The following is a 14,144-nucleotide window of genomic DNA, read 5'->3' as shown; positions in this document are numbered from 1 at the left end:
GACCTGCTAGCAGGTTATAAATGTAGCCCTAATGGCTAAACCATTATAGCATTTGGTACAGACTCAGCTGCAGTGAATGTGTTGCTGTAGGAAAACGGAGGTGGTGGAAGGCAGGAGGCAGGGGGATGAAGAGCTCCCTTTCCATTAGCTGATTGAATTGGAACCCAGTCCTGTGGGCTGGGAATTGTTTGCCTCACATCAAACGCAACTGAGATGTAAACAACTCTGTTAGTGGGCTCAGAAGAAATGACATATGAAAGCATTGTCCCACTATCAAGACTCACTACCCAGTAGTTACACACAGGCAGTCTGTAAAAGTGGTTGCTCTAGTACATTTGTCAGTACTAGTGTTGTTTTATATCATCCACCCAATGTTTTTGGTGAGCCAGAGTGAAGGCCTAATGGACCATGTTGTGCTGGAGTAGCTGGCCGGCTATCTTACACAACACATCTCACATCAAGGTTCAACATTTGCCTAAGTACAATGTCATATTTAATAAATTATATATATATATACTACATACTATACTATATACTACTACTTGTTCTGGCTCCATTGCAGAGAGTGGTGTGAGAAGAGGGAGGCTTTATGAACCATAAGTGTTCCTTTTCACTGTAACCAGGTCAATGGCTAAGATGTTTCAATACAAAGAGTTGGGAAAGGGGTGTGGGTATGGGGTTGTGGTGCATAGTTAAGCCCACAGTGTAGTACAGGATGGAAAATGCATGTTTCTTTTTTTTATCCTCGATAAACTTGCATCTTTTAAACAGAGTCTGAGATAAAGACATGCACTTTGAGAAAAACAGGTATCTATAAACCATGAGGGCAGACTGATCTCATGAAATGGCGTATGTATGACACGCCAATTCGTATGCCATTATTGGCGTAAAACACAGGACTCTTACCCAGGAGACCGGGGATCGTGTCCCGCGTGTCACGTTTCCTTCGTGTCCCGCCTGGTTGGCTTTAGTAAAATAAGAAAGAGACGGTTGAGTTTAGGAAACATGACACACAGGACACAATCCCGGTCTCCTGGGTGAAAGTCCTGTGTTTTATCCATCCACCACCCCGACCACAACCTCCCTATGCAGATTTTCGCCCTTTTATACTACTCGCTACGGCGTAAATTCACACGCAATCGCAAGGTAATGTAAGTCAAACAGCATTGATAAACACGCTAAAAAGCGAGTATGCGTCTTGATAACACGCCAATAATGACATACGAATTGGCGTGTCATACAGACTCCATTTCATGACATCAGTCTGATTTGACACAAAACACATCTGTTTGTGGAGGAGGCATGATTTGAAGGAGAAACCAAGTCTTGTTAGAGTGAGGTGGGAAATGCAGCCCACACATGCAACCTGATGAAGTCACCTGATGAAGAGAAAGGCAGACCCATATATAAATGTAATTCTGTCAGGTCCATAACGTCAAGAACAACACAGACAATAAAAGCTTTAAGAATTTATTGAATAAATTATGAATTAAATTTGGCGATATGGCTCTGTTCAGAGGAGTCCGGACAGCAGCAGCATTAGGGGACGCTCACACAGTTTAATACTGGGAGAGCTAAACTATTCCCCCATATGAACAGAGCAGCAACAATGACATAGAAGCAAATGCCATGTTATACACGACAAGGTGGAGCAGGGGAGGAGGTGGGTAGCAAAAAGCGAGCAGCAAGCATTTGGAGCAAACTAAAGCAACAGTAGGAAGAAGCTAAAGTAGCAGCATTTAGGAGCAGCTAAGGCAGCAAGCAGAAGGAGCTAACTGAATCAGCTTAAGTAGCGCGCCCTGTTGAGTGTAGCCATTTAGCAGCGAGGGGAGTGACCAGCAGATGCGCTAATGCAGATCAGCTGCTGCAACTTAGCTGATGCAGATCAGCTAATGAGACCGTGTTTTTGATCAATAGTGGTTAGCACTACCTGGACTACCTGGCCTGCCAGAACTGACGCTGACGCTCTATTGAAAATATGCGTTCCATGTTTCTGTATTCAGTCAAGGAGAAAAGTTAACAGTGTAACCTCAGTTTGCCCTGCGTTTGCCTGCTAAATGTTTCAGCTGACACAGTAATTATGCACTTGTGCGTGTGTTACCAGGAGTTTGACAAACCCCTACTTGCCACAGGTTTTGTTGTGATTGCAGCTTTGCCGGCATCTGCATTTCAAACACCTGCCACCTTTTAGAAATAACTAACCTACCTGCATGATCCCTGTCAATAGGCACTGGCTGCACTGCCTCACAACCTGAGTGACTTATTATTTAGTCTAAAGATAGAGATCATATGATTACATTTTTGTTTAGATTATCTAGGATTAGGAAAATAATGAGTGGAGTGGAGCTGGCAGGAGGCGGCTAACATATTGCTCTTTATAAAGAGTGTTAGTTACAGAGGTGAATGTCATCAAGCATGAGCTTGATGCTGAAGCTGCTTGACAACTGTTACCAGGCGAGCAGGCTTGCTGTTTGCAGCCCAGATTCATATTCAGAGGTGAGAAGGCCCATACTATGCCCATGCATTAATGAACATATACACTGGACATATTAAGGGCATAGTCTTTATGTTAAGCTGCAGCCCTACTTGCACAATCCACATCTTAGCTGTCTCAGACATTGAAAGTCTCTATCGAAATTGTCAGCTTCTCTTTATGTTCATCTCCTCCTCTGTGATTAATGAAGATTTAATGAGAAAAATCAACATGGGATGGTGGGTTTTAACTCAGGTCACGTAATTGATGACATGCCCCTTATGTTACATTATATGTACATAAATGAGATGATGCACCATACCTGTGTTGCAGGGATGTTCTGAATATTGATCTGTGTCTGTAATTGGATAGCCTTATACATCTTTTTTTTAGCTATTTAAGTCAAGTAGAAAATAGTTCAGTAAATACCCAGAATGCATGCCTCAACTTGTGAATGCATTTTTTAATTAGGCTGTTTCAGTTGAAATTTGACCTTCCCTGGTGTGTCAAGTATGCAGCAGATGTAACTGTTTTCTTTTTAATAGACCTGCTTTATAGAGACAAGTTTTCGTGTGGGTTGCCTAGGGGATTGACAAGTATTTCAAGTAAAATAGCGCCTATAGAGTATCAGGTTTTAATCATTAGTCAGATAAAGGTTATGCAAGCAGTTACCTTTGAACAAAACTGGCCATATGGTTAAGGTTAAGAAGATGTATATGGTGCCTCATGGGAATAACTAATTAAGTGATGGGTCTCACTCGGTCATCTGTGCTTTGACTGAATGTAGTCAGGCAGTGGCCCCTATGGGTAAAACAAAGCTGATGATGCTGCTCTGCAAAGCAATACTGTATGTTGCTGTTGTTGTAGTGGCTGACAAGTCAGACTCCCTTTTCGTGTTGCACGACAGAATACAAATGGGATTCTGAATACTGTGCTGCAGATAATGAGTGACTCAGGGAAATATGCTGCAGGTCATGTGTGAAGACACTTTGGCACGCACAGGCGCACGTACGCAGACACACGTGCACAGACATAAACACAGTCGCACCCGTTTACAGGCACAACAATGCACATTTGACAGAACTACCTGCAGCTGCTCATCTAGGAACCTCTCCGACTACTGACCACTTATTTTGTCGTTTGACTTGAATTTAGCCTATAACTCTTGCAGGACCAGTTTGAGGAATGCAGTCGAAGTTGTCCTCGGAATGTGGGATGTGAGCGTTTTTGTGTCTGTGGGTGGCGAAGAGGGACGGGGGGCGCTCTGCTCTGCTCTCCTCTGCTCTGCTCTGTGCAGGACGCAGGAGACAGTCGCTCTCCAAGGTGCTGAAAGTCGGAGCGCTCCCTCAGTCTCGCCGTCTGACGATGAATGCTACCTCTGCCGAAAACCGAAAATCAAACAATGACTGGCTTCAATCCCGTTTGGTTTAATTTTTCCTACTCTAACTTCTACCCATCTGGATTTTTATTTTTCATGCAACCGCTGGATGTATACACACATGCAACAAGACTGACTGCAGCTTCCTAACATTCACCTGCGTCGTTGGGAAATATTGAATTGATTCCCAAGGAACGCTACAGAGGATTTTTTCTAGCTGTTTTTCTCGGTCTCTGTCTTTTTCTCCGTACCGCATGCCTCTGGACGTAAACTGGGTGTCTCAAAAAGGTGAGTCCGACGAGGATAATCATGAAGCAGACCTACTTTTACGTGGATATCGTTTTCTTTCCACTGGAAAGGGGGAACCATATCTCCAAAAGGCTGGTGTTTAATTGCTTTTAAACCCATCACCACGACCGGGAGGGAGGATTATAGTGTTTTGTGGAGTCTGGTGAATTTACCCTGTGGATAAAGTGAAGTTTCCAATAGGCTAGGCGATCTTTAATCTGCTCTAGCCCTCTATGTGTTGGGCTCTCTGGCTTCACACTAAGAGGATATCAAGCTATTTCAACGCGGTGAGTTTGCCCTATCGTGTAATATACATCGCTAATTGTCACTGGCATTTTCGATTGATCTGTCAAGACACGCAGCACTTACAAACCACATGATTCCAAGCCGAGGGGACATATTTATTTTCGGACTGGATTCTGCTCTGTGGTTTTCCCCTTCCGAAGGAGTGATGCATTTTGGGTTAAATCATTGCGCATTTATGATTCGGGAGATTTCCATGTTACATGGATGATTTAGTAAAAACAGGTTACTGTAAGTCCAGAGTCGGAGCAGTAATTTGTATAATCATTGGCTTCAAATTAAACAGACCAATAGCTACCTGTTGTCTCTGGTCGCTCTTAGAGTTTGAAATTGTAGGTTTTTTTATTGAATGTGGAGAAGAATACTGTGAGGAGCCCACTGCACTCACCTCAGATAGTGGATGGTTTAACCTTTTCCTCTGTAGTTGGAAACATTTAAACGTGAACACCCCACGCCACCACTACCACCACAAGAGCGCACATATAGACTGCACGCTTCTTATGTCAACAACGGGTTGTTGTTTTCTTTCAGGAATGATGGCATTAGTCTGTTGAGTGAGCTGCATTGGAGAGTCCCATTTGTCTCGGGTGATAGAATAATAGCCTAATTAACTTGAATGATCCCTAATGACAACTGTTTTCAGCAGTGCAAAATATACACAAGCCTAAGCAAAAAATACAAGTATTTGGGATGTGAGGTTTACTGGTTTATGAGGATATGCAAAACAACAGCAGTGGAATCATCATCCATCATACCATCTCTTATTTTTTCCACTGCAGCCCATTTCCTCAAGTGATGATGATGGTGATGATGAAGCGCAGGACGGATCCAGAGAGGATACCGGGAGCCTAGGGATGACATCCACACAATCTTGTTGAATGTGGATATCGATGCCGCGGCGAAGGATGGGCCCTCTCCTCTCGTCCGCCTTCGTCCTCCTGCTGGCCCTGAGCGCCGTGTCTCCGGCCTCGGTGGGTAACCCCGAGGATTACACCGCGGACGAGGCGGAACGGACCGCCAGTGAAAACATCGTCTTCGATGACTACCGGGGGAAAGGATGCGTGGATGACAGTGGCTTCGTCTACAGACTCGGGGAGCGCTTCTACCCGGGACATTCGAACTGTCCGTGCGTATGCACAGAGGACGGGCCTGTGTGCGATCAGCCCGAGTGCCCCAAACTGCACCCCAAGTGTTCCAAAGTGGAGCACAATGGATGTTGCCCCGAGTGCAAGGAGGTTAAAAACTTTTGCGAATACCGGGGAAAAACGTATAAAATACTGGAAGAATTCAAGGTAAGATTTGAGTTGTAAGATCCAACCTGGATCTATTTTTTTGTTTACAACAACCTCATTTATTTCTTACATGTTAACATGGAAACATTTGGTTCAGATGCTCAACTTACACAAACCAAAGTCATGGCAACATTCTAGCACTTAATAACATTTACCATCAACATTTCCAATATGCTTCAGTCTCATACTGTAGGAGAAACATTTATGATGATTTAAAGATACTGTTTCCAATCTAATTACTGGCATTGTGTCTTCCAGTATAATTATAAAACAGATAATACTTACATTTTTTAATCTCTAAAGTGTCCATCTGATGCTCATGAGTTGGTTCAATCTTGCCAGGTTGATTCAGTCAGTCACAGTCAAAGTCTGGATGCCACTTAAGCAACCATCTTACATGGCAGTCTGTCTGGGTTGTTGTAAATTTCATATACAATAACATGAACACCCCTAACTAGACTTGCATATTCGTGTCAAGTGACATACGGCAATCAATTCAAACATGAAGCAAAATCTAATGTCATGATGGTGTCATTTTTGTAGCAGACACTATGTCTCAATTGCAAAATAAAGCTCAAATTGACCTGTGGTGGTGGGCTGGTTGTTAGGGTTTGGGTTAGTCAGACTTCCAGTTAGTATATCGCTTTTTGGCAGACTGTAAAAGTATGATAAAAAATTGTGTTTATTGGGCAAGGGCACAAAGATGGCTGCCTCCCAGAGTGATGTCATCCCCCCTCCCTGCACCATCAACTAAACATTTACCCAGCATTACTAAACTGACAGATGCTATAAGAGTATTTTAATGCTTTGATTTGCGATTTGCGGACACTGAGTCATTGCTGGCAGATTCATTTTCCCTGTGTCTCCTGCAAAGGGAGCGCTGTTTCTACCCACCAGACCAGTATCTCAGCGATTGTTACAGAGCGTGACAGTACTGCCTGATTAGATATAACACTATTAGCATGACAACTAAGGTCTGTGTTTAAATTGTTGCTGCCCATGAGGAAACCCCATCATTCCAATTCCTCACAAGAGGATTGGGGCTGTAAGTGATTAAAATATAATATGACACAATACGTCCTAAACAAAGGTATAGCTCTATTGTTAATCAAGGCATTTGTTCATGTCTGTGCAAAATATATCAGTAACCAGTTAGGATTAGTATGTCCATTGCTCCAATGGAAAACAAATGAATGTTTTGGATCTACTGATTTTGGATTATTGAGTATTTAGTACTAAAGTTAGCCTGTTGACTCTTGGTTGTTTTTCACATCTGTTTACACCTGAATGTATCCTTGAAGAAAACATACATCTAGTGAGCCCAACATTTGAGATAAGTCAGCAAACTGGTTGTATGATGACAATTCCATTTAGATTTTTCTAAATTCTGGCCTATTTCTCACCACAGATTTATCCAGAAACTGATTTCAGTGGAAACTGTTTTTTCACAAACAGCCACCAAGTTTTTCAAGTTAAAAAAAAGTTGGATGCACAAACGAACAGCTCTTTGACTAATGGATTCTCCCAATCAGGTGTACAAAGTATTTGTGTCCATATATGGAGAGTGAAGAAGAGCATTTTTCAATCATCTATTTTGTGCATCAAACTCAAAATGATAGACTCTCCAGAACTAAATGAATACTTGAAACTAAGCTGTTTGTCTGTGGCAGAATAGCAGAGTGTTCAGCAGTTTTGGTAACCACTATAGAGATACCAGAGATCAAACAATGTGTAAATCCAAATAAGTAACAAATTAAACAGATATACAATGTTATTAGTCAACTTTATGCTAGTTGCATCTATTAACATTACCACACCTATACAACAAGTCTGAGCATGTTATTTCATCTAAGCCTTCTTCTGAGATGTGAAAGCATAGATGTCATGCTTTCAGCCTTATAAAGAGATATACAGTCCCTCCAGGATTTCGCAGCCTTTTTTTGAGATTGTTGCGGGCCAAAAAGTCTGATTTCACGGGAGCTTTTGTAAAAAATTGCGATAAAAGTTGCGATGTCTTTTGTATGTTTGTTGCAATGAAGTTGCGGGAGACAGTGAAAGTTGCAAGAAAGTTGCGATTTTTTTTTTTTATAGTTCTTTAAAAATAAAAAGGAAACTTGTTTTGGGGAGAATAAAATTACTCTGGGCTGAGATTTCATAGTAACCAAAAAGGCTCAGGATGCAGCAAATGTTGGTATAATATGAAAATGGCTGGTGGATTTAAGACAAAAAATAATAATTTATTGAATGAATCAAATTGGAACATATGTGTCAGTGGCTTGTAGATCTTTACATTGTTAGTTAATTTCCTAACCTGGCCTGGGACACACATTCATACGGTTTGATAAAGTACTGACTTTAACTTATCATTGCACTTACAATAACGAGCACAGCTGTCCTCAATTTAGGTCATCGTGTTGTCTCATCTCCTTTTTTTCCTGCATCCACCGTGTGTGTTTTTTGTGTGTGTCTGTGTGTGTGTTTGTGTGTGTGTGCAAGCGTCAGTCGCGGGGGGAACGAAGCTGCAGCCCCGCCCGCTGCAGATAGCCGACAGGATTGAAATGGCAACAACTTTAGAGTGAAAAATCGTTACAGCGTACATTGATGTTAAAATGTATACAGGTTGGCAGGACGGTCTGAAATGTTTTGCACGGTCTTTAGCTGTACGTTTTGTTGGTAATGTGAGATGTTCGAGTCACATACGTCTCGTCTTCATATCACAAACAAGGAAATGATCAACCCGTTCTCACTACCGCTTGGTTATTGGCTCTCAGAGTGCACGTGGGACTGCTGGGATGGTTGAAGTCGCGGGAAACTTCAGGTTATTGGTCAAATTTGCAGAAAAATTGCGGTGATTGGTCAAAATTGCGAGTCGCACCAAATTCGCAGTGATTGGTTGAATTCGCGTGAATTGGTGCGATCACGACATCGCGAAATCCTGGAGGGACTGGATATAGGACTGAAATCATTGCAGCCATGTAGCACTAAAATGCTTTTAAATGTTTTGAAAGAAGTATTACTGGATTCAAAGATTTCCTCAAATCAGACATAATAATCATTGTTCATATCTGCAAAATGTTCAAAGCCAACATTTTACAGTTGCATACTGCTACGATATATACGAGTATGGATAAGGTCTTTAAACTAAAAGAATTCAGTTTGAGCAGTATTAATTGCTTCTCATTTTTTTGGCCACAAGGAGGCAGCTGAACAAGCTGTAAACATATTTACATACAGATGGGTGACAAATTAAAGGAAAAACCAACATACAAGTGTCTAAGTAAGATGTTGGGCCACCACGTGCCACCAGAACAGCTTTAATGCGCCATAGTATTGATTCTACAAATCTCTGAAACTCTACTGGAGGGACGGAACACCATTCTTCCAAAAGATATTCCTCATTTGGTGTTTTGATGATGGTGGTGGAGAGCGCTGTCTAACACGTCGGTCCAAAATCTCCCATAGGTGTTCAATTGGGTTGAGATCTGGTGACTGCTAAGGCCATAGCATATGATTCACGTCATTTTCATACTTATCAAACCATTCAGACTCCTAGTGCCTTATGGATGGGGGCATTGTCATCCTAGAAGAGACCACTCCAATCAGGATAGAAATGTTTCATCATAGGATAAAGGTGATCACTCAGAACAACTTTGTATTTATTTGCAGTGACCCTTTCTTTCTAAGGGGACAAGTGGATCCAAACCATTCCAGCAAAATGTCACCACTGTAGGTGTCAAGCATTCAGGCCTGTACATTCTCTTGGTGTATGCCACCCATGCACAGGCCCCCGTCGACAATATGGTAAAGGACATCTCATCTGACCATATTACTTTTTTCCACATCTTTGTAGACCAATGCCTATGATTTTTGCACTACTAAACTCTCAAATGTGCATTCATCTTTTTAATAAAGGTTTTATGCACTGCAACCCTACTATAATAGCCCTCTCTAAGTAATTGTTGACGGACTGTTCTTGCTGACACAGTCTGATCACGTTTTGCATTGACATTCTCAGTCACGTGATGAAGAGTTGCTCTTCCGTTTTTCCTTACATATTGCACTAACGTACAAGCATCACGGTCTTCAAATGTGCGATGTCGACCACAATGACCGACCCTATTACTGATGTGTTCCCCATAGAGCTAAATGCAGATGTCACTTTAGTCACTGCTCCTATTGAAACACTAGCCAGTTGAGCAGTCTTTGTGATTGAAGCTTCTGCCATCTGTGCCCCAACAATGAACCGTCTTTCAAAGTCTTTTCCTCTTGCCATCTTGATTCAAAATCAGAATCAACTTGGCCTGTTCAGCATTTTCATACATGCCACAGATCACGATTGGATAATAATTGCTTAATTGTACCATGCAGTGCGCCTGTGTGAAAGCAAATGCATTCGTTATGTTTATTTATTTAGGTTTTTCCTTTAATTTGTCACCATGTATTATCACCTTGTGAAGTCGTTATGATGAATGTGTTAACAAACAGACACAGAGCAACATTAGCATTCATGTTTCTAGCCACCTGATGAATGTATGTCTCTTTTAGCGCTGTTTTTGGTCTATACCAACCCCTGGGAAAATGTCTGGCACTTTAACTGCTAAATGATCCATTATGTCCACCAGGTAGTCGCTAGCTTTGTCTGTCTGCTGTCTGGTGTTGCACAGGTAGAATACACTTGATTTAACAGAGCTTTGTCGACACAAACTGCTGTCTGATGCTGCTTGAGATGAGGTTGATGAGAGCATTGTCAGTAAACCAAATCATTAAAGTTGAAGGCTGTAAAAGCAAAACCATAAGATGAAGATGCTAAAATATTTTGTAGAGCTGAAGGGACCTGCAGAGTCTGTGATCATTCTCTGTGGACCTCACACAACCCCTTTCACATTACACACAGTTATTTAACCCATTATCAATTAGGAGTTAATGCGTGACGAGGTGTCCATTGTCAGACGGTTGCCTCACCCGGAGTCCATTAACTACCTGATAATGGACGCCTTGAAGGGCATTAACCCGCTTATACCATGGTTAATTGCAAAAAAATGTTTTTAACACCATTTATTTATATTTTTATGCATTTTGCAATCAAAATCTAAAGTTCTTTCAAACTCTGTCTCCCTGGTAACACCTGAGGGTTTGACTTACACCTTCATATGCAATGGAAACGTTGTTCGCTGCTCCAGTAAATAGGACGAACCTTAAATATGACCTGGCAACCGGAAATATTTCTTGTCAGCTCACAGAACCCCAGCTGTGAGCTGGAAAGCTAACAATATGCTAGCAAGATTCAAAGTCAATAACTTTGTGTACAGTTGACAAACACTAGATATAATTTGACAGTATGTTTAATAACAAGACAAGCTAGCTCTCCAGCCATGTCATTGTCCCCAAATCAATATCAATATGTCCAGGAAGAAATGTGTACTGTCAGCCACAGCCTGAAGTAGGGAGTTGAATAACGAATGGGTTGAGATGATCGCAGTGACACAAAGTACCGTAAGTTCAGAGGAGCAGTGGAACTTGCAGGTTGTGTGTTACAGTTGCCATCCTATAGTGTTCAGAGGATGAGGCAGTGAAGGACTACACTCAGTGTTGGAAATTAGATATTCAGATGTTTTTCATTTTTTATTTAATTCAGCAGATTCATTTAGAGTGTTGGACAGTGGTAAACGGACAGAAACTAAACAGTTTTACAGGAACTAATTAGTATATATCACATTTGAATGGACACCCTGCAGGCAATCAGAATCAAGTGTTTACCTAGACCATGGTATAATGTAAAAAATATTGTTTAGTGCAACTTTGAAGTTAGGGAACTATAATAATTATGGGTTAAATAACAAAAATGTAAAGGCTGACTACTTCTGGTATCAGGGGAACATGAAGCTGAGCTTAAATCACTTGTGCAGAATAGTTGCATATGGACATCATGTGCAGCAAGTAGACAAACACAGTTTAACTATTTTTATTGAAAACCCCATTGCAGTTTAACTGCCATGCAAGGCATTAGCAGAATGTTGTTTAATCTTCATATGTTTGTTTCAGTTTACATAATGACTTCAAGGCAAAGCAAAGAAACCTCTGCTGGGAGATGTTAGAACATGTCACACCAGTGAATATTAGCATGCCGTGTCACTGAAACAAACTGAAGCAGGCAGGGAGGCTACACAGTGAGTTAAGCCAAATAACATGTAGAAAAACCTCATAATTAATCACTGCTACGGTTAATCTGTGGAAATGCAATGTTTTGAAAAATCAGTCAAAACCGAAAACCAAAAGGAACAAAAAAACATTGGCTAGGAGTTATCCATCAGTTATTAATGGAAAAACGTTTTTAGTTGCTTTTCATTTTCATCTACCTGCCTCTACATTCAGCTGAATGAGCAGCTGAACGAGTGATTTCATTTTGGTTTTCCATTGTTAAACAGGAGTTTTATGCCATGGGGCCTTAATGCTAGTGCTGAAACTTTTATTTGAACTAGTTTATCAACATCAAAATTAATCAACAATTATTTAGATAAGAAATGTCTGCTTTTCTTTGTTTTACATTATCATGATTATTATTATTATTGAATGCCTTTGGGCTTTGGTTTTTTAATTGGACCAAACAAGCAATTTGAAGAGGGAAAACTGATGGGTATTTTAACAATTTATTTACATGCTTTATATTAAATTATTTGCTTTTTAATCAAAACAATAATAATCAATTTTGATAATGAAAACAATTGTTAGTTGTGGCCCTGCTTTATGCTTTGGCACATCAGCATGACAGTGACATAGTGTTGCTGTTAATAAGGGGTCTGTGGGATCAGCCCATTTTAAACCTACGGGTATGTACTTAATCTGTACTGATTGGTGTGTTTACACGTCATTGGGATGCAAGCCCACAGATTTTGTAAGGACCGCTGTGAGTGCATAAGCCTGGCAGTTTGATGTGAGATCAAGTCCATCAATAGTGCAGCTCACCTGCATGCTAACATTGACTGGTGGGCCCAGGGAAGGACATTTCTTCGTACTTGGAGGATACAAAAAAAACCATTCATTTGTTCTTATTGATCATTTCAGTAAAATTCAATTCAATTTTCAATTCAATTTTATTTATAGTATCAAATCATAACAAGAGTTATCTCGAGACACTTTACAGATAGAGTAGGTCTAGACCACACTCTATAATTTACAAAGCCCCAACAATTCCAATAGTTCCCCCAAGAGCAAGCATTAGCAGTGGCTATTGCGACAGTGGCGAGGAAAAACTCCCCTTTAGGAAGAAACCTCGGCAGACCCAGACTCTTGGTGGGGGGTGTCTGACGGTTGGGGTTATGACGGTACGGGATATAGCGTGGCACAGCAGAGCATGGGTGGATGCGGTGGACGCATAAAAAATAGCATAACAGAAATAAAGAGAGAGAGAGGAAATCTGTGAGGATCCACTTCCCCTATCTGAGACCACACAAGTAACTCAGATGTCTTTGTCCTCATCCTGTGTGAAGGTTGGGTTTCTTCAGTGAGCACATGAAAGCTTCGGAACCCTGCAGTGTTCAAGGAAATCAAAGGCCCCTGTATACAGACCCCGGTTTAGAGACGCCGACAGGTTAACCTTTGCTGTGGGCCTCATTGGCATTTCCTTTGCAGTGCTCGTGCTACATTGCGCAGACGTTTGCATTTATATTCAGTAGCAGATAATAGAGAAGAAATGCAAAGACACAGCATCTCAGAATGATAACTGGAGAGATGTGGTCAGTTTAGAACTTCTGGGATGCTCAGATGTTTAGGTTTGCATGAAGAATTAATGTAGGTATACATAGTTTGGCATCAACCAACACTTCACACATCATGCAATAGGTCAGCCATTAAGTCCCATATAAGTAGAGTATGCAGTCGTTGACATGCAACTGGTATTGGGCATTCATTCAACACAAAGCAGCGGACTGCAGTGCAATTTCAGCCTGTCATTTGTTGAATCTAATGCTGGTATAACTCATGCATCAGCAACCTGACAATTAAGTCTAAAGTACATATCCCAGTAAAAACCTGTCCACTTAAGTATCTACTTTTAGCAACATAGTATTTAATACAATGTAGATTTATGTAGATTTACTGCCAGTGGGTATATTTTCTAGTCTTTGTTTTATTGACCTGTGAGAGAGTCATTCCACTCAAACAAGTAGGTATTTCACCTACAGGGTTCCCCATCAGATGAGGAAGGGACCAGTCCGCCCAGCATGGCTGCCGGCGTCTCTCTGGCCCCAGCGCAGCTGCAATCAAGAACCAGGAGATATAGGGTGAGTTCAGATCCCAGATCGTCAGGCTAGGGCTGGGATGTGAACTCAAAAGTGAACAATCCCGTCCGTGCTTCCTGCGATCCCCCTAGGGAAGGGATGCAGAGTTGAAAAGGGGGGGGGAGAGGGCTCCA

The 14,144-nt window shown here is 41.4% G+C and overlaps 1 protein-coding gene and 1 long non-coding RNA gene across 5 annotated transcripts in view; one reads left to right on the top strand and one right to left on the bottom strand.

Moving 5' to 3' along the window:
• Nucleotides 1-1,173: 1,173 nt before the first annotated feature.
• Nucleotides 1,174-13,774, bottom strand: LOC116050132. The gene is made up of 3 exons (XR_004105022.2): nucleotides 13,763-13,774; nucleotides 1,931-1,935; nucleotides 1,174-1,264 (listed from the first exon to the last, which is right to left on the bottom strand). It is a non-coding gene; the product is annotated as an uncharacterized LOC116050132 (long non-coding RNA).
• The window catches only part of vwc2l (von Willebrand factor C domain containing 2 like), a 40,351-nt gene continuing 29,667 nt past the window's right edge, over nucleotides 3,461-14,144 (top strand). For 2 of the 4 annotated variants that reach the window (XR_004105017.2, XM_031300146.2), the window contains exons 1-3: nucleotides 3,461-4,139; nucleotides 5,222-5,734; nucleotides 13,915-14,013. Coding sequence is in view for 3 of the 4 variants with exons in the window: in XM_031300146.2 (XP_031156006.1) it covers nucleotides 5,321-5,734; nucleotides 13,915-14,013 (513 nt within the window). In the remaining variant the exon portion in view is untranslated. Of the gene's footprint in view, nucleotides 4,427-5,221; nucleotides 5,735-13,914; nucleotides 14,014-14,144 lie in introns of all 4 variants that reach the window. The other 2 variants (XM_031300155.2, XM_031300162.2) reach the window with 2 other exon arrangements.

Source organism: Sander lucioperca, chromosome 8, assembly GCF_008315115.2.
Source record: "Sander lucioperca isolate FBNREF2018 chromosome 8, SLUC_FBN_1.2, whole genome shotgun sequence".
Classification (NCBI taxonomy): domain Eukaryota; kingdom Metazoa; phylum Chordata; class Actinopteri; order Perciformes; family Percidae; genus Sander; species Sander lucioperca.
The sequence above is the reverse complement of the archived record's forward strand: the minus strand, read 5'-3'. Positions and strand labels throughout refer to the sequence as shown.